The sequence below is a fragment of the Nycticebus coucang genome, chromosome 1, assembly GCF_027406575.1.
Source record: "Nycticebus coucang isolate mNycCou1 chromosome 1, mNycCou1.pri, whole genome shotgun sequence".
NCBI lineage: Eukaryota > Metazoa > Chordata > Mammalia > Primates > Lorisidae > Nycticebus > Nycticebus coucang.
In genome coordinates, this window is record NC_069780.1 from 71,483,109 (window position 1) to 71,503,384 (window position 20,276).

The window sequence follows — 20,276 nt, forward strand, 5'->3', positions numbered from 1 at the left end:
AAATAAACAAACAAAAAAATAGCTGGGCGTTGTGGCAGGTGCCTATAGTCTCAGCTACAAGGGAGTCTGAGGCAAGAGAATTGCTTGAGCCTAAGAGTTGGAGGTTGCTGTGAGCCGTGACAGCACAGCACTCTATCCAGGGCAACACAGTGAGGCTCTGTGTCAAAAACAAAAAATAAAAATAAATAAAAGTCCTAGGCAGCCTGGCCTCATGTTCTTTTCTCTCCTCTACTCCTTATCTACAGGGATTTTTCTCTCATGTGGATTTCTCCAAAAGGCCTTCAACTCTATGTGAAAAGGAAGCCAAGTCTGTAAACATCTGCCTAATTCTTTTCCTAGGACAAAGGTGCTTATGTTCCCAATGGCAACATTTTAAGGAAGAAATCTCCCACACCCAATGACAGCGGGGAGAAATAAAAAAGGAAATCATTAACTTCCTTGAATATAACAACAATGAAGACACAAGTTACCAAAACCTATGGGATACAGCGAAAGCAGTCCTGAGAGGAAAATTTATCTCTTTAGAAGCCTACATTCAAAAAACAGAAAGAGAGCACATCAACAAACTCACAAGCCATCTGATGGAATTGGAAAAAGAAGAACAATCTAAGCCTAAACCCAGCAGAAGAAAAGAAATATCCAAAATTAAATCAGAGATGAATGAAATTGAAAACAAAAGAATCATTCAGAAAATTAATGAAACAAGGAGTTGTTTTTTTGAAAAAAATAAATAAAATATATAAATCTTTCGCTAGACTAACTAGAAATAAAAAAGTAAATTCTTTAGTAACCTCAATCAGAAATGACTGAGGGATTGATCCCTGTGAATCAAATAGTGACTAATTCTCACATACATTGGATTTAATTTTGACCAAAGTACATTATTTAAACATTAATTTTTAATTCAACTCATTAATATGTTGTTTAGGATATTGTATCCTCATTTATAAGTGGCATATGTTTGTAATTTCCCCTTTATAATAATATATTTTCTTCAATTTTAATATCAGGTGTACCAGATCAAGTAGAATGATTTTTCAGTATTTCTTCTTTTTCTATTGTCTATAAGATTTGGCATAATCAGTTTTTCGAAATTATCTGTTACTTTTATTTATAAATATTAGTTGTCTATTTTTTGAGACTTTGGAAAAAAAAAATAGGAAGACGTTAACTGATGACTCCATACTGAACCTCAGAGTCAAAGCATTCTATAATAGACAAATTCTTACTTGACAATGTGAATGTTACTTTCTTTGCATTACTATTATTATTATTGCTTAATATTTCAATGTAGCAATTGTCTGATTGCTTTTCTGAATGTATTTATGTTTGTTCATTCTTCATGAGGTTTTTGTTTCTACTCCTTATTTTAAACATTGTTATTGTTATTAAAATTTCAGCTTTTTTAATTTTGTGAAGGCAAAAAAATGGAAACCTAATAAACACATATAAATTTAAAAAAAAAAAAAGGAAGAGATCTCTAATGGGACATGCTAACTGGTATTTGCAAATAATTTCATTCTCTCAGAGAAACAAACCATAAATTCATTTCCTGGAGTTGTGTCCCCTGTATTCAAAGATCAACTGCCTCAGACATACGTAACAGTATGCGTCAAATGCCCCCATGTTCTCACTTGTAAGTGGAAGCTAAATGGTGTGTACACATGGCCACAGAGAATGGAATAACAGACATTGGAGACTCGGAAGGAGGGGAGAGTGGGCAGGGGGAAGGGGCCGAAGGGAGAAAAATTACTTAATGGTATAATGTACACTATTCAGGCGATGGTTACACTAAAAGCCCAGAATGCATCACTACACACTGTATCCACGTTACAAAACTGCACGTGTACCCCCTAAATCTCTAAAAAATAAAATAAAAGCAAATAGGGAAAATGCAGATTCCTGGGCTTTGCCACAGACCTCAAACAGGCTCTGCCTCTTTAACATGTCCAGTCATTGCTGATCAAACTGCCTACTGTGGAAATTCTTTTATTCAATGCTGATGCTGGTTCTGCTCAAAAGGTCACTACCTGAGGCAGGGGTATGGCATCTGTGTTTATAAAGGTACTTGAATGTGAGCTAGGGCTGAGAATTACTACTCCAAGAGTTGGTAAAAGAAAGGACAAATGTCGAAAGATCCATTTCATTTCTGTTTTGCCACTGAATTGTTGGTCTGGAGAAGTGAGAAAGGGCAAACATATGAAATGGATTTAGAGAGATTACTAGTGAAGGATGGAGGAATCAAGTGAACAGAAGATAGAATGCTATAACTTCTCAGCATGAAAAAGGCCGACTGTGGCATTTCCCTGACCTTGATTCTTAACCGTGGCTGCTCTTTGGAATTCTCCAGAATTAATCATTTAAAAAACACCAATGCCTGGGCTCAGTGCCCATAGCACAGTGGTTATGGCACAGCCACATACACCAAGGCTGGCGGGTTCGAACCCAGCCCGGGTCAGCTAACCAACAATGACAACTGAGACAAGAAATAGCCAGGTATTGTGGCAGGCACCTGTAGTCCCAGATACCTGGAAGCCTGAGGCAAGAGAATTGCTTGAGCCCAAGAGTTTGAGGTTGCTGTGAGCTGTGATGCCAGGGCATTCTACGGAGGGTGACATAGTGAGACTCTGTCTCAAAAAAAACAATGCCTGGGCCCTATTCCAGACCAATTAAGTCAGAATGTATGGGGTTGGGCTCCAGACTCCTACTTATTTTAACAGCTCCAGGGTGACCAGTGTGCAGCCAGCCACAGCCCTCCCCTGCTCTGTGACACATGAGAAGCTGCTGAGTCACCTGCTATTGTTGACATCACAAGCGGGTCATGTTCTTTTCCAGACGTTTGGAGGCCAGGTCTTTAAGGGAAATGAACGCATAGCACTGCTCTTTCATTTCTTATTTCCACTCCTTAAACCACCACCTTATTTGGGATAGCAGTGATATACAAATTAATTTTGCCCACCTACTTTCTTGCCAAAACTGTGAAGCAGCAAATTTCTTAGAGCAAAGTCCAGTTAGATGATTCACAAATTTGTTAGTTAAAATTTGGGGGCATCAGGGACAGGTAGTATTTGTGGAATTTTGTGATCTGTTGCTTGGCAACTATATCTGAGACAGCAACGCTTCTGCACTCTGTAAACTGTTGGAGTTAAGAAGTTGGGTGAGCCCCGTCAATTGCTTGCTGCTACTGGAAGGAAATTAATTCTTCATTATGCAGAGGGCTTGAAAACTTGTCATTCAGAGCGGGCCCGTAGCCATGTCACACTTCTTCTACTTGACTCCACAGATTCTTCTGCCCTTTCGCCCTCTTCCTTCTCAAGAGTTTGATTTGATCAGACGTAAGGCTGGGGCATCTTGGCAGAATGAAACACGATGGCTGGATTCTTCTGTAACAACATATGCGGGCAGTTACCGGAAAAAACAACTGGATAAGTTTGCATGCAGCCGACTTTCTTTTAGAGCAGGACAGCGTAAGCCTGAGCGTAAACAGTAAGATTTCTTTGTAATTTACAACTGGATATATTACTATAAATAGATGAGAGTGCCATTAGAAGAAAGAGGGTATTATAGACCCTGAGAGATTTCTTAGCCCTTGATCCTGTATGTTTTCCTGTGTAAAAGTCAGTGGGAAGAAGAGCTGAATGTCAGAGACCAGCTGAAATTAGGACTCTAGTCTCTATTTAGCGCTCCTGAAATTACAGCTAACTACCTACCCCCTGAAAGTGTGTGGACATGATTATTTGACTAAGTTGTGAGTATCTGGGGTTCTCTTCTCAGCAAAGAGGTGCTCCTGAGAATTTCGTTTTGTTTCTTGTGTGGTTTCCCACTGTTGGGAATTAAAACATTCCCTTATGGTTGGAAGAAATCACCAAAATTTTCTACTCTGCCCCATGGTTAGCAATGCATGCAGTCACCAAGGGTCTAATAGACATTCTCAGTGTTTGAGAATGTCTCAAACATCTTTCTGACAGGCCCACAGTCAAAACTTTAATTTCAAGTTGATACAGTCATTGCAACTAATAGCAATAAGTAATCGGTACAAGGGAAGAAGATTTTATCAATGTCTAAGTCGGGGAGGGTTATTCTATGTCTGAGAAGATCTCACTAAAGTAGATTTCCTCCGAGCTGGTATAGAAGGCAGGCAAGGTAGGAAGTAGAAAAGCACCCTGTGTAGAGGAAAGAGTGTGCACAGTGGCAAATCAGCATTTAACCCCAAGCACCACGGACGCCCAAGTCCATACCATCAAGGAGCTGCAAGGAGCTTAGTGAGTTTGAAACAGGAAGGATAAATAGGATGTAGAAAAATGGAGGCTCATTATGACATTTGTCCCTCTGTACATTGATTGGTAAATATCCAAATTCTGGAAACCTATTTGAAAATCAATTGGATTACTGACCCCAACTTCAGATGTGAGGAATAAACCGTGTAGTACCCTAATATATCCAGGTCTTTTCAAACAAAGTGTTGAAAATGAGAATGCCTCAGAAGTACTTTCTGTGCCTTGCCTGGTTTATTCCAACAAACTGTAGTTTCTGCCTTTGTAATAGCTCTCAAGTATGTTGATGCTTCCGTTAGCTTGGAAAATCCCTTTGCAAATTCTGTGATGTTTGAGGTACCTCTTGGGCAAATAGGGCAGTTGTCTCAGTCTTAGTCCACCTTTTGCTGCTGTAATAGAATACTGCAGACTGGGTAAATTATAAACAATAGAAGTTCATTTGTCTCATGATTCTGGAGGCTGAGAAGTCAAAGAACATGGTGCCAGCACCTGGCCTGAGTCATCCCATGGCAGAAGGATGGAAGGTGGAAGTGAGGACACAAGACAGACTTGGGGGTGTAACAACCCACTCTCTAGATAATTAACCCATTCCCATGATTAATCCATGAGTGTTCTGCTCCCATAATCCAATCACCTCTTATTAGGCCCCCACTTCCCAACATTGTTGCTCCAGGGATTGATTTTCTAACACGGGAATGTATCCCTCAAAAGGGATACATTCAAACCACCACAGGAGTCTTCAAGCACTAAGGGGGTCCTTTCTGAAAATAGTGTTTGGAAGCTGGTATCTAAGCATACCCATTCATCACATAGGAAAGAAGTCACTGTATTTAATAACCCTGAAAAAATGCAGAAAAATGACATCTGGCAAAAATATACAGAACTTTATATTTGTTTCCTATTCAACTTGTGTTTATTATACGAATCATTCCAACCAACGTGCCCTGTGACTTTACACACCACAAAAGAGCACAAATGTGTGAGGTTTATACATCTTTTGGAACCTCAGAAGTATATAATAAATACATTTTTTTGCACAACTCCTGCTTATTCTATCAAAGGCTAAGAAGCAAGTGTAATAAATGAAGATGAAGGGCAGATTGAAAGTACAGATTATATTCTAAATTTACTTTTGTTTTTAATCTTTTCCATGGTTAATTTTAGCCCTAAGGACAAATGTCTGAGCAAAAGCTGTTCGATTAAAATTTTGTAAAGCTATAGTCATTTTTACACTGCTATAAAGTAAAAATTCTCCTAGGACGATTATTGGAAGAAAGTATGAAATGACTGATCATTTAAAATGTGTTAAGTCAGGAAAATATGAGAGTATACAAAACATAATACTCCATATTCACCATATTTATCCACTCCATTAACATTGAACATACATAGAGTATAAAGCAGAAGAAACTTGGTAGAAGTCTTGATCATTTGGTTTTGAATCAGTTTTAACACAAATATGTAAAATTCATAAACATGCAAAAAGAAGAATCCTGCATTTGGAGAATGAAGATCAGTGTGGTGCAGAACATAAGCCATTATGGAATATTGGTGCCAATCTCAGTTGTCTGCCAAGGTTAAAATAAGAGAGGAATTACATTTTGGAATTCTTAAGACAAGAATATAATGTGTAAATTATTGTCTTGATGTTTTATTTATTTATTTATTCATTTATTCATTCAATATTTGTTAAAGCCATACTATGTCTAAGGTCTGTGTGTAGGTCTGGGGCTATGTCAGTGATCAAAATATATACAGGCACAGCTCCTGTCTTCATGGAGTTTTGGTCTGGTGAGAGAAATGATCACAGAAAAACATACACTGTGCTTTGAAGGAAACAAATAAGGAACTTCGATAAAAGCAAATGGGGGAGGGGGTGCCAGTTTCTTACAAAAGTAGATATACTATTACCATATGATCCAGAAAGCATCCCCTATGTATTCACTTAACTGATTTTAAAATTTATGTCCAGGGTGGTGCCTGTGGCTCAGTCAGTAAGGCGCCGGCCCCATATACCGAGGGTGGCGGGTTCAAACCCGGCCCCGGCTGAACTGCAACCAAAAAATAGCTGGGTGTTGTGGCGGGCACCTGTAGTCCCAGCTACTTGGGAGGCTGAGGCAAGAGAATCGCTTAAGCCCAGGAGTTGGAGGTTGCTGTGAGCTGTGTGATGCCACGGCACTCTACCAAGGGCCATAAAGTGAGACTCTGTCTCTACGAAAAAATAAAAAATAAAAATAAAATAAAATTTATGTCCATGTAAATGCTTCTGGCAGCTTTATTTATAATTGCCAGAAAGCAGAAAGAACTAAAATGTCCTTCAATAGACGAATGAATGCCCAGGCAAGGTGGCTCACACCTGTAATCCCAGCACTCTGGGAGGCCAAGGCAAGTGGATTGCCTGAGGTCAGGAGTTCAAGACTAGCCTAAGCAAGAGTAAGACCCCCATCTCTAAAAATAGCCAGGCATTGTAGCAGGCGCCTATAGTCCCAGCTACTTGGGAAGCTGAGGCAAGAGGATCACTTGAGCCCAAGAGTTTGAGGTTGCTGTGAGATGTGACACCATGGCACTCTATCAGGGGCGACAAAGTGAGACTCTGTCTCAAAAAAAAAAAAAATAGATGAATAAATGAACAAACTGTAGTATCTCCAAACCATGGAGTATTATTCCATAATAAAAAGTAATAAGGTATCAAGGTACAAAAACGCATGATGAATCTTAGATCCATATTCCTAAGTGAAAGATGCCAGTGTGAAAAAGTCGGACACTATTTTATTCCAACATTACAACATTCTGAAAAAAAATGGAAGACATTAAACACATTAGTGGTTGCTAGGGGAGGGGAGAAGAGTTGAGTAGGTGAAGCACCGAAGTTTCTTAGGTTGTTGAAACTATTCTGCAGGATACTGTAACGGTGACCGTAAGACATTAAGTACTTGTCAAAATACAGTGCACTTTATAGCACAAAAAGTCAACTTCAATAAATGCGAATTGAAAAAAATAATGCAGATTGGAGGATTCCAGGATGGAAAAAAGAGTGTAACGAAGGAACTAAATGTATTACAAATGTGTGAAATACAGAGCTGATCTAAGTAACTTTGGAATTTTTAAGGTAAAAGGCTAAAGAAAATGTACATAAGCCATATTTTCAACTTTAGGTGGATCAATTCAGGTGAATTAAAGACTGAAATGTAAAAGACATGTCAATGAAAGACAATTCATTTACAATACAGAGAATCTCTTGATGCTCTTGAGATTGGTAAAGATTTTTTTTTTTTTTTTTTGGCCGGGGCTGGGCTTGAACCCGCCACCTCCGGCATATGGGACCGGCGCCCTACCCGTTGAGCCACAGGCGCTGCCCGGTAAAGATTTTTTAAACAGAACACAAAAAGTGATAAACACAAAGAAAATTAGATAATTTGTATCTAGATGAATTAAATTAAATTATCTGATAAATTAAATTTAAAATAGATAAACTTAAAGATAAACTACTTTAAAGTGAAGTAGTTCATTCGACCAATGACATAAAGGTATAAAAAGGTAAGCCACAGAAAGGAAGAAGACATTTTCAACTCAGTGGCTGATTCAAAGGGCTTCTATCTATGAGATAGATAGATATGAATTAAAAACTCCTAAACATTAGTACCAAAACAGATAATCCACTGGAAAAATGGGAAAGAAACTTCAAGATGAAATTAATAAATCAAGATACCAAATAACTGGTGAACATATCAAAAGGAGCTCAACCACAACAGCAATCAGGAAATGCAAATTAAAATCACAATGGACTTACTCTGCACACAGTAACTTACTCCTCCACAGAGGCTAAGACTTAAGAAGAGACCACCAATAAGTGTTAATAAGGATGGGGAACAATGGGGTCTCTTATATACAGCTGGTGCGAATTACATTGATACAGCTCTTTATAAAAACAGTTTGGTTCTAAAGTGGACTCTGTGGATATCCTAAGACTTAGCAATTTTTCTCCTAAATATATACTCAACTGAAATATCGTTTCACATATGCACCAAGAGATGTACAAGAAGGTTTATAGCAGCGTTTGTCATAATAGTCAAAAAAGAAAACAAGCAAATTGTAGGATGAGTACTATTAATCAACAGCAGAATATACAGACAGTGTTGTATTCATACAAAGGAATAGTATATAGCAATGAATAAGAACTAACTATAGTACACTCGACAGTATTTCATAAACATAAAGTTGAGTATTTCGAGCCAGATACAATACATACGGTATAATTCCATTTATAGAAAAAAATTTTTAAGGCTCAAACCACAGTGTTTAGTGATAAAAAAAAAAAATACAGAAAAGCAACGAAGTGATTCTCACAGAAGGAAGCTAGTACCTACCTGTATCAGAACCATTTGTCCCAATCTACTGAGAATAATTACTGGAGGTGGAGCTCATAAATCTGCATATTTAATTGCTGCTGTAGGTTAGAAGAAGGAAGATGAGAGGTGGGCCCTCTGCCCCTCTCTGGGATAATTAGGGCTGGTTCCTAGGCTGAATGCTAGCATTAGGACTCCTTAGGCTGACATAATTCCATTCTACTCCTATCGCCACACAAAGTTACAAATTCCTGAAGCTCAGAGACCCTCCTCCTTCAGTCAGAGGCCATAAAACAATTATCTCCATGTGTTTCACTTTAGGAATTGAAATGTACAAAATAACCTTCTGTACAAAATAACCCTTGCTTGCTTAAAAAGGATGTTGTATCTGGATTCAGGGAAAAGGAGAGACATGTGTTTCAAAGGATAGACACTGCTCCTATGAGTCCCCAATTATGCCACTGATAATTAAGTTTTCAGTTTTATTTGGAAATAAGCATAATTACTGTGATCATTCATGTCCCATCATAGCACTTATTTTGAAAACAAACTCCCTAGAGAAACACTCGTAAATCCCGTTGAAATACTTAATGTTTCAGGTTTCAATATACAGAAGTCGAAAATTTTACAAATCAGAGAACAAATCACAAATAACAAGAAAGTCGAACTTGGGTTGACTTAGTGGGAGTGTGGGGGTAGGGTGGAGGTGTGAGATTATGGTGTGGAAAGAAGGAAGAGAAGAAGCAAAAGTTTAAGGAGCCAAATGAAAAGGAGAGTGAAAAATCCCATAAATCCATAGGCTTCAAATGATTCATAAATCCATAAACTTCTAGCTTGTTTCTTGTACTTGCTTTCTTTAGGATATTATTGCCAAACATTTATGCCTGGAGTCTGCCGCGCTGCCCCGCGCACACCCAGGAGGCTACAGGAGGTAAAGGTAAGAGCAGCGTGATCAGTTTTTCCGAGCCTAGTTTTGCCCAGGTCGCTGTGTTTCTGTGAGGTTCTTTCCCTCCTAGATTTACTGAGGTATGCCTGACAAATGGAAGCTGTGTGTAGTTGAGATGTATAGTACAGTGTTTTGATAATATGTAGAAGTTGTGAAATGATTACCACAATCAAACTAATAGCATATCAATCACCTCGTGTGTGAATGTTGTGAGAACACTTGAGATTTACTCTCAGCAAATTCGAAGTATACATTTTTATTAACCATAATCACCATGCTGTACATTGGGTTCCCAAAACGTCTTTGTCGTTAACTGAAAGTTTGTCCCGTTTGATCAATATCTCACTCTTTCCCTAGGCCTACAGCTTCTTTTTTTTGTTTTTATTAAATCATAGCTATGTACATTGATATGATCATGGGACATCATTCACTACCTTCACAGACTGTTTACCAAGTTTCACATATACCCTTATAAGATGCACCGCTGGTGTAATCCCACCAATCCCTTCCTTCTGCCCGCCTCCCCCCCTCGCTCCCCTCCCTTTCCCCCTTCCCCCTATTCTTAGGTTGTAACTGGGTTATGGCTTTCATGTGAAAACCCTAAATTAGTTTCATAGTAGGGCTGAATATATTGGGTACTTTTTCTTCCATTCTTGAGATACTTTACTAAGAAGAATATGTTCCAGCTCCATCCATGTAAACATGAAAGAGGTAAAGTCTCCATCTTTCTTTAAGGCTGCATAATATTCCATGGTGTACATATACCACAATTTATTAATCCATTCGTGGGTCCATGGGCACTTGGGCTTCTTCCATGACTTAGCAATTATGAATTGGGCTGCAATAAACATTCTGGTACAAATATCTTGTTAATGATGTGATTTTTGGTCTTCTGGGTATATGCCCAGTAGAGGGATTACAGGATTGAATGGCAGATGTATTTTTAGATCTCTAAGTGTTTTCCATATATCTTTCCAAAAGGAATGTATTAATTTGCATTCCCACCAGCAGTCCAAAAGTGTTCTCTTTTCTCCACATCCGCGCCAACATCTCTGGTCTTGGGATTTTGTGATATAGGCTAGTCCCACTGGAGTTAGATGGTATCTCAAAGTAGTTTTGATTTGCATTTCTCTGATGATTAAAGATGATGAGCATTTTTTCATATGTCTGAAGGCCACGCGCCCGTATTCTTCAGAGAAGTTTCTCTTCAAATCCCTTGCCCAGCCTGCGATGGGAACCCTTGTTCTATTCTTGCTAATGCGTTTGAATTCTCTGTGGATTCTGGTTATTAAACCTTTGTCAGAGACATAACCTGCAAATATCTTCTCCCATTCTGAGGGCTGTTTTCTTGCTTCACTTACTGTGTTCTTGGCTGTGCAGAAGCTTTTTAGTTTGATCAAGTCCCAGTAGTGTATTTTTGAAGCTGCTTCAATTGCCCAGGGGGTCCTCCTCATAAAATACTTGCCCAAACCAATTTCTTCAAGGGTTTTCCCTGCACGGTATTTTTATAGTTTCATGTCTTAAGTTTAAATCTTTGATCCAGTGAGAGTCTATCTTAGTTAATGGTGAAAGGTGTGGGTCCAGTTTGCCAGCCACTTCACCCAGCACCATTTGTTAAATAGGGAATCTTTTCCCCACTGAATGTTTTTATTTGGCTTGTCAAAGATTAAATAACGGTAAGTAGCTGGATTCATCTCTTGGTTCTCTATTCTGTTCCAGACATCTACTTCTCTGTTTTTGTGCCAATACCATGCTGTTTTGATCACTATCGATTTGTAGTATAGTCTGAGGTCTGGTAGCGTAATTCCTCCTGCTTTGTTTTTATTTCTCAGTAATGTCTTGGCTATTCAAGGTTTTTTCTGATTCCATATAAAATGAAGTATTGTTTTTTCAAGATCTTTAAAGTATGACAGAGGAGCTTTAATAGGGATTGCATTGAAATTATATATTGCTTTGGGTAGTATGGACATTTTAAAAATGTTGATTCTTCCCAGCCATAAGCGTGGTATGTTTTTCCATTTGTTAATATTTTCAGCTATTTCTTAGAGTTTCATAGTTCTCTTTATAGAGATCTTTCAGGTCCTTTGTTAGATAAATTCCCAAATATTTCATCTTCTTTGGCACTACTGTGAATGGGATAGTCTTTAATTGTTTTTTCAACTTGACTGTTGTTGGTATATATAAAGGCTGCCGATTTATGAATGTTGATTTTGTAACCTGAGACGCTGCTGTATTCCTTGATCACTTCTAAGAGTTTTGTCATAGAGTCCCTAGTGTTTTCCAGATATACTATCATATCATCCGCGAAGAGCAAAAGTTTGATCTCTTCTGACCCTATATGGATACCCTTGATCGCCTTTTCTACCCTAATTGTGGTGGCTATAACTTCCATTACAATGTTAAAAAGCAATGGAGACAATGGGCAGCCTTGTCTGGTTCCTGATCTGAGTGGAAATGATTCCAATTTAACTCCATTCAATATGATATTGGCTGTGGTTTTGCTGTAGATGGTCTCTATCAGTTTAAGAAATGTCCCTTCTATACTGATTTTCTTAAGTGTTCTGATCATGAAGGGATGCTGGATATTATCAAAAGTTTTTTCCGCATCGATTGAATCATATGGTCTTTGTTTTTTAATTTGTTTATGTGCTGGATTACATTTATAGATTTACGTATATTGAACCAGCCTTGAGACCCTGGGATAAAACCGACTTGGTCATGAAGTATAATTTATTTGATGTGTTGCTGGATTCTGTTTGTTAGGGTCTTGTTGAATATTTTTGCATCTATATTCATTAGTGATATCGGTCTATAATTTTCTTTTCTCGTTGGGTCTTTTCCTGGTTTGGGGATCAGGGTGATGTTTGCTTCATAGAACGTGTTGGGTAGTCTTCCTTCTTTTTCTCCCCTTTGGAACAGGTTGAGTAATATAGGTACTAATTCCTCTTTAAAAGTTTGGTAGAATTCAGACGTGAAACCATCTTGTCCCGGGCTTTTCTTTTCAGGGAGGTTTTGTATGGTTGATGCTATTTCCGAACTTGATATGGGCCTGTTCAACATTTCCACTTGATTCTGGCTAAGTCTTGGAAGGTGACGTGCTTCCAAGTATTGGTCAATTTCTTTCAGATTTTCATATTTCTGAGAATAAAGTTTCTTGTAATATTCATTAAGGATTTTTTTGATTTCTGAGGAGTCTGTTGCTATTTCGTCTTTGTTGTTTCTGATTGATGAGATTAGAGATTTTACTCTTTTTTTCCTGATTAGGTTGGCCAAAGGTTTATCTATTTTATTGACCTTTTCGAAAAACCAGCTTTTTGATTTATTGATCTATTGTATTATTCTTTTGTTTTCAATTTCATTTAATTCTGCTCTAATTTTGATGATTTCTTTTCTTCTACTGGGTTTGGGGTTGGAATGTTCTTCCTTTTCCAGTTGCTTGAGATGTCCCATTAAGTTGTTAACTTCCTCTCTTTCCATTTTCTTGAGGAAGGCTTGCAGTGCTATAAATTTCCCTCTTAGAACTGCCTTTGCGGTGTCCCACAGGTTCTGATAGTTCGTGTCTTCATTGTTGTTTTGTTCCAAAAGATTGGTGATTTCTTTCTTAATCTCATCTCTGACCCAGCTATCATTCAGCATAAGGTTATTTAACTTCCATGTTTTTGTGTGAGTATGCAGATTCCTGTTGTTACTCAGCTCAAGTTTTATTCCATGGTGGTCCGAGAAGATGCATGGAATAATTGCTATTCCTTTAAATTTACCGAGGTTAGACTTGTGATCTAAGATGTGATCGATTTTGGAGTAAGTTCCATGGGCTGATGAGAAGAACGTGTATTTAGTTTTGTTGGGATGAAATGTTCTGTAGATGTCTGCTAAATCCAAATGTTGGATGGTTAGGTTTAAATCTAAGATTTCTTTGCTCAGCTTCTTGTTGGAGGATCGATCCAACACTGCCAAAGGAGTGTTGAAATCTCTGACTATTACGGAGTTGGAGGAAATCAAGTTGCTCATGTCTGTTAGAGTTTCTCTTATAAATTACGGTGCATTCTGGTTGGGTGCATAGATATTAATAATTGAGATCTCATCATATTGAGTATTACCCTTAACAAATATGAAGTTACTGTTCTTGTCCTTCCTTACTTTTGTTGGTTAAAGCCTATTGTATCTGCAAATAAAATTGCAACAAACTGCTTTTTTCTGATTACCATTTGCCTGAAATATGGATGACCATCCTTTCACCCTGAATCTGTATTTGTCTTTTAAGTTAAGATGTGACTCTTGTACGCAACAAATATCTGGCCTTAGTTTTTGTATCCAGTCAGCTAACCTATGCCTCTTTAGAGGACAGTTTAAGCCGTTCACATTAATGAAGACTAATGATAGGTCTGGTGAAGTTTTGGGTATCAAGTTTTTCAAAAGTCCAGTGGGCATTTTTAATCCTTTCGCCAGTGTGGAATTTGGAGTTTGATCCGAAGTTTCTGAGTGAGTTTACTTTTGTGGTATAGGATTGGGTTGGTCATTATGGAGGATAGGTCGGAGAATATCCTGAAGAGCTGGTTTGATTATGGCAAATTTCTTCAACATAGGAATGTAATTAAAGTATTTAATTTCTCCATCATAAATGAAACTCAGTTTAGCTAGATGCAAGATCCGGGGTTGAAAGTTATTTTGCTTTAGGAGATTAAAAGTCGGTGACCACCCTCTTCTGGCTTGAAAAGTTTCAGCAGAGACATCTGCAGTCATTCTAATATTCTTCCCTTTGAAGGTAATGGTTTTCTTTCTCCTGGCAGCTTTGAGGATTTTCTCCTTCATATTAACTTTAGTGAAGTTAATTATGATATGCTTGGGGGATGTCTTATTGGGGTTGAGTTATGCTGGGGTTCTGAAGCTGTCCGCTATCTGAATTTCAGAATCTCTAGACATGTCTGGAAAATTCTCTTTCATAATTTCATGCAGAAGGGCCTCTGTGCCCAGAGAGGCCACTTCATCTGTTTCTGGAACTCCAATGATTCAGATATTGACTTTCTTCGAATTATCCCAGAGCTCTTGGAGAGAATGATCTATTTTTGCTCTCCATTTCTCTTCCTCTTTGAGAGTTTGGGAGCGTTCAAAGGTTTTATCTTCAATGTCAGAAATCCTTTCTTCTGCTTGCTCCATTCTGTTGCTGAGGGAATTCTACTGTATTTTTCATATCTTTGAGGGCTGCAAATTCTGGCTTCAGTGTGTCTAAGTTTTGGTGGTTTTGTCTTTAAATTCGTTAAATTCTTAAGACAACTTTTGAATTTCTCCTCGAATTCCAGTTCCACTTTGTTAATCTTGTCTGCAGTCCAAATTCTGAATTCAATTTCTGACATCACAGCCAGTTGTTTATGAATGGGATCTTCAATTACATCTGCCATATCTTTCCTTGGGGAGGTTGATCTATTCTGGTTATTCATGTTACCAGAGTTTTTCCACTGATTCAGCTCCATGGTTATTTTACTCCCTTTGATTTTTTCCCCTGGGGCTTTGTCAAGGGCCTGTACAGTGTTGTGGCCTGAGAAACTGGGGCCCTGTCTGGTGTGGTGGGGCTAAGTGGTTCTGTCTTGTTTTCAGCTGGTTTCTGTTCCACCCTCGTGAAACAGATATTCTGGATTGAAGTCTCAGCTGTGGAGAAGTGTCAGCAATTAAGTCACCCCGCCCCCCCACCGGCAAACAATTGGAAAAGAAAAATCAAACCTTCCTACCACTGTGCACCCAGGGCACCACCTGATTTGTCCTCAGGCAATTGGTTCAGTTCAAAAGGTCTGAATGACTGGGCCATTCTCAGTCTGCACCTATCTCAGGTGAGAGAGTTTAAGAGGTCTCTGGGACCTGGATCACAGGGATCTAGTGACTACTCTGGTGTGGCTTGCTCCAGTGCTGTGTGGAGTCAGGAGAAGCCACCCAGCCAATAGATCAGTCTGGGAAGGTTGCTGCCTCCTTCCCCACCTTGCACCACTGTCACACCCAGTCATTGATAGCCCTGCAGTTGGCTGACCCAGTTGTCTGTAGTGAATCAGTACTCCAGGAGTTTGCACCTGCCTGAATCACAAGGAAGTCTGCCAGGCCGCTGTGCTCTGCCTCTCTCTAGCAGGAGGAGGTGTGGCCTGACAACCTTGGGTGCTTGATGAAGGTTGGGGGGTTTTCACTCAGGTCCAGTCTCACCCCTGATTAATGTTACTGGCAGAACAGAACAGAACAACTTTGCAGTTCCCCTGCAGAAGAAAAGCTGAATTGAGTTCCAAATCAGCTTGTCTCTGCTCTTGTACTGTCTGTAGACTGACGATCCCCTGAGGGCCAGGCGCATCTTAGGTTCAGTAAAGTAGACCTCTGGGTCAGCCTTGCCCTGGGAGTTTCCCCGGTTTGCAAGTTGGAGTTGCCTCAGGCAAATCCTATACTCAGAGACTCTGGTTGCCCAGGGAGACAGGGGGTGTGGCTTCAGAATATTCGGTAGTGAGACGTATTGCTAGCAAAAGACGGCTGCTGTTTTATGCCTCAGGCAACTGCTGCTCCCGTGCAGCTCCCTTCCGGCCAACGGTCCTCTCTCCACTCCTGTACCCCAGAGTCTGCACTGACTGGCTGCAGCCCGACACTTTCTACACACCTCGAGCAATTGCCCAAGAGTCTGGACTCCTGGAGGACGGGCCTCCAGATCTTGGAGCAAGAGCAGAGGGGAGCGCGGGGAGCACTGTGAGCCTGGAGTTGCGGGCAGAGAACACACACAGTTTTACACAGTTTTATGCCTGGCCGTATTGTCACCAAAAGACAGCTGTCGCAGTGTGCCTCAGGGAACTGCCACTCCGGTGCAGTCCCCTCTCCGCTGACCATCCTTTCGTCACTCCCATGCCCCAGAGCCAGCACCGACTAGCTGCAGTCGAGGCCCCATCCACACCCCTCGAGAAATCATCCAAGACTCTGAACTCCTGGGGTACTGGCCTCCAGACCTCAGTGTGAGTGAAGGGGAGCACTGGGAGCTCAGAATTCCAGATAGAGAATATATACAGTTGATACAGTTTTATACCTGGCAGGAGGACACCATGGCACCCTAGTGGGGGAGGTAGGTCCAGTTTTTAGAGGGTCTCTCCCGTGGAGTGCAGTGGGAGGACCTTTGAACTCTGCCCAATTGTTTGTGGGGCACTCTGAGCCATTCTCATGGGGAAGGGGACTCCCAACCACTTGGTGATGGATTTTGTACCTTTTGTTTGTATCCTTGTGGTCGCAGCTCGCCTCAGCGGGGTTGACGTGCGTTCTTCAACCTTCTCTCTTAGTGCAGCTCAAATCCACCAGGTTACTTGCTGAAATTTTGTCCTTTAACTCTCCTTCTGGACAGGAGCCTCTGTGGAAAGCTGGCTTCAGTCATCCATCTTGTCTCACCCTACAGCTTCTGATAACCACCATTCTACTCTCTTTTTCTGTTTGACGTTTTGATTTGTCATATGAATAAGATCATTCAGTATTTGTCTTTCTGGGCCTGGCTTATTTCACTTAACATAAGATCCTCCAACTTCATCCATGTCACAAATGGCAGGGTTTTCTCTCTTGCTCTCTCTCTGTTTTGTTTTGTTTTGTTTTGTTTTTTGGACTGGCTAATATTTCATTGTTTCTTTTTTTATTTCTTTTTTTTTTTTTTATTGTTGGGGATTCATTCAGGGTACAATAAGCCAGGTTACACTGATTGCAATTTGCAATCATGTCTTGCCCCCATAAAGTGTGACACACACCAAGGCCCCACCCCCCTCCCTCCTTCCCTCTTTCTGCTTCCCCCCCCATAACCATAATTGTCATTAATTGTCCTCATATCAAAATTGAGTACATAGGATTCATGCTTCTCCATTCTTGTGATGCTTTACTAAGAATAATGTCTTCCACTTCCATCCAGGTGAATACGAAGGATGTAAAGTCTCCATTTTTTTTAATGGCTGAATAGTATTCCGTGGTATACATATACCACAGCTTGTTAATCCATTCCTGGGTTGGTGGGCATTTAGGCTGTTTCCACATTTTGGCGATTGTAAATTGAGCTGCAATAAACAGTCTAGTACAAGTGTCCTTATGATAAAAGGATTTTTTTCCTTCTGGGTAGATGCCCAGTAATGGGATTGCAGGATCAAATGGGAGGTCTAGCTTGAGTGCTTTGAGGTTTCTCCATACTTCCTTCCAGAAAGGTTGTACTAGTTTGCAGTCCCACCAGCAGTGTAAAAGTGTTCCCTTCTCTCCACATCCACACCAGCATCTGCAGTTTTGAGATTTTGTGATGTGAGCCATTCTCACTGGGGTTAGATGATATCTCAGGGTTGTTTTGATTTGCATTTCTCTAATATATAGAGATGATGAACATTTTTTCATGTGTTTGTTAGCCATTCGTCTGTCGTCTTTAGAGAAAGTTCTATTCATGTCTCTTGCCCATTGATATAAGGGATTGTTGGCTTTTTTCATGTGGATTAATTTGAGTTCTCTATAGATCCTGGTTATCAAGCTTTTGTCTGATTGAAAATATGCAAATATCCTTTCCCATTGTGTAGGTTGTCTCTTTGCTTTGGTTATTGTCTCCTTAGCTGTACAGAAGCTTTTCAGTTTAATGAAGTCCCATTTGTTAATTTTTGTTGTTGTTGCAATTGCCATGGCAGTCTTCTTCATGAAGTCTTTCCCCAGGCCAATATCATCCAGTGTTTTTCCTATGCTTTCTTTGAGGATTTTTATTGTTTCATGCCTTAAATTTAAGTCCTTTATCCATCTTGAATCAATTTTTGTGAGTGGGGAAAGGTGTGGGTCCAGTTTCAGTCTTTTACATGTAGACATCCAGTTCTCCCAACACCATTTATTGAATAGGGAGTCTTTCCCCCAAGGTATGTTCTTGTTTGGTTTATCAAAGATTAGGTGGTTGTAAAATGTTAGTTTCATTTCTTGGTTTTCAATTCAATTCCAAGTGTCTATGTCTCTGTTTTTGTGCCAATACCATGCTGTCTTGAGCACTATGGCTTTGTAGTACAGACTAAAAACTGGTATGCTGATGCCCCCAGCTTTATTTTTGTTACAGAGAACTGCCTTAGCTATACGGGGTTTTTTCCAGTTCCATACAAAATGCAGAATCATTTTTTCCAAATCTTGAAAGTACGATGTTGGTATTTTGATAGGAATGGCATTGAATAGGTAGATTGCCTTGGGAAGTATAGACATTTTAACAATGTTGATTCCTCCCATCCATGAGCATGGTATGTTCTTCCATTTGTTAATATCCTCTGCTATTTCCTTTCTGAGGAGTTCATAGTTTTCTTTATACAGGTCCTTCACCTCTTTCGTTAGGTATATTCCTAGGTACTTCATTTTCTTTGAAACTATGGTGAAGGGAGTTGTGTCCTTAATTAGCTTCTCATCTTGACTGTTATTGGTGTACACAAAGGCTACTGACTTGTGGACATTGATTTTATATCCTGAAACATTACTGTATTTTTTGATGACTTCTAGGAGTCTTGTGGTTGAGTCTTTTTGGTTCTCTAAGTGTAAGATCATGTCGTCAGCAAAGAGGGAGAGTTTGATCTCCTCTGCTCCCATTTGGATTCCCTTTATTTCCTTGTCTTGCCTAATTGTATTGGCTAGAACTTCCAGCACTACGTTGAACAGTAAAGGTGACAGAGGACAACCTTGTCTGGTTCCGGTTCTAAGAGGAAAAGCTTTCAGTTTTACTCCATTCAGTAAAATATTGGCTGTGGGTTTGTCATAGATAGCTTCAATCAATTTTAGAAATGTGCCACCTATGCCTATACTCTTCAGTGTTCTAATTAGAAAAGGATGCTGGATTTTATCAAATGCTTTTTCTGCATCTATTGAGAGGATCATGTGATCTTTATTTTTGCCTCTGTTAATATGGTGAATAACGTTTATGGACTTGCGTATGTTAAACCAGCCTTCATCCCTGGGATGAAGCCTACTTGATCATGATGAATGACTTTTTTGATGATAAGCTGTAATCTGTTGGCTAGGATTTTGTTGAGAATTTTTGCGTCTATATTCATGAGTGAGATTGGTCTGAAATTCTCCTTTTTGTTTGGGTCTTTTCCTGGTTTTGGTATCAGGGTGATGTTTGCTTCATAGAATGTGTTGGGGAAGATTCCTTCTTCCTCAATTTTTTCGAATAATTTCTGCAGTACAGGAATAAGCTCTTCCTTGAAGGTTTGATAGAATTCTGGAGTGAAGCCATCTGGACCAGGGCATTTTTTGGTTGGAAGATTTTTTATTGTTTCTTTGATCTCAGTGCTTGAAATTGTCTGTTCAGGAGCTCTATTTCTTCCTGGCTGAGTCTAGGGAGAGGGTTTGATTCCAAATATTGATCCATTTCCTTCCCATTGTCAAATTTCTGGGCATAGAGTTTCTGTTAGTATTCAGAGATGATCTCTTGTATCTCTGTGGGATCAGTTGTTATTTCCCCTTTATCATTTCTGATTGAGGTTTTACTTTTCTATTCCTCGTTAGTCTGGCCAATGGTTTATCTATTTTATTTATTTTTTCAAAAAACCAACTCCTTGTTTCATTAATTTCCTGAATGATTCTTTTGTTTTCATTTTCATTGATCTCTGATTTGGTTTTGGATATTTCTTTTCTTCTACTGAGTTTAGGCTTAGATTGTTCTTCTTTTTCCAATTCCATAAGATCTCTTGTGAGATTGTTGATGTGCTCTCTTTCTTTTTTTCGAAT

At 39.4% G+C, this 20,276-nt stretch overlaps 1 protein-coding gene across 5 annotated transcripts in view; it reads left to right on the top strand.

The window, feature by feature from the left end:
- Positions 1–3,253: 3,253 nt before the first annotated feature.
- The window catches only part of C1H4orf51 (chromosome 1 C4orf51 homolog), a 162,010-nt gene continuing 144,987 nt past the window's right edge, over positions 3,254–20,276 (top strand). For all 5 annotated transcript variants that reach the window (XR_008378637.1, XR_008378632.1, XR_008378648.1 and 2 more), the window contains exons 1-2: positions 3,254–3,486; positions 9,481–9,557. Coding sequence is in view for 1 of the 5 variants with exons in the window: in XM_053582212.1 (XP_053438187.1) it covers positions 3,254–3,486; positions 9,481–9,557 (310 nt within the window). In the remaining 4 variants the exon portion in view is untranslated. The remainder of the gene's footprint in view (positions 3,487–9,480; positions 9,558–20,276) is intronic.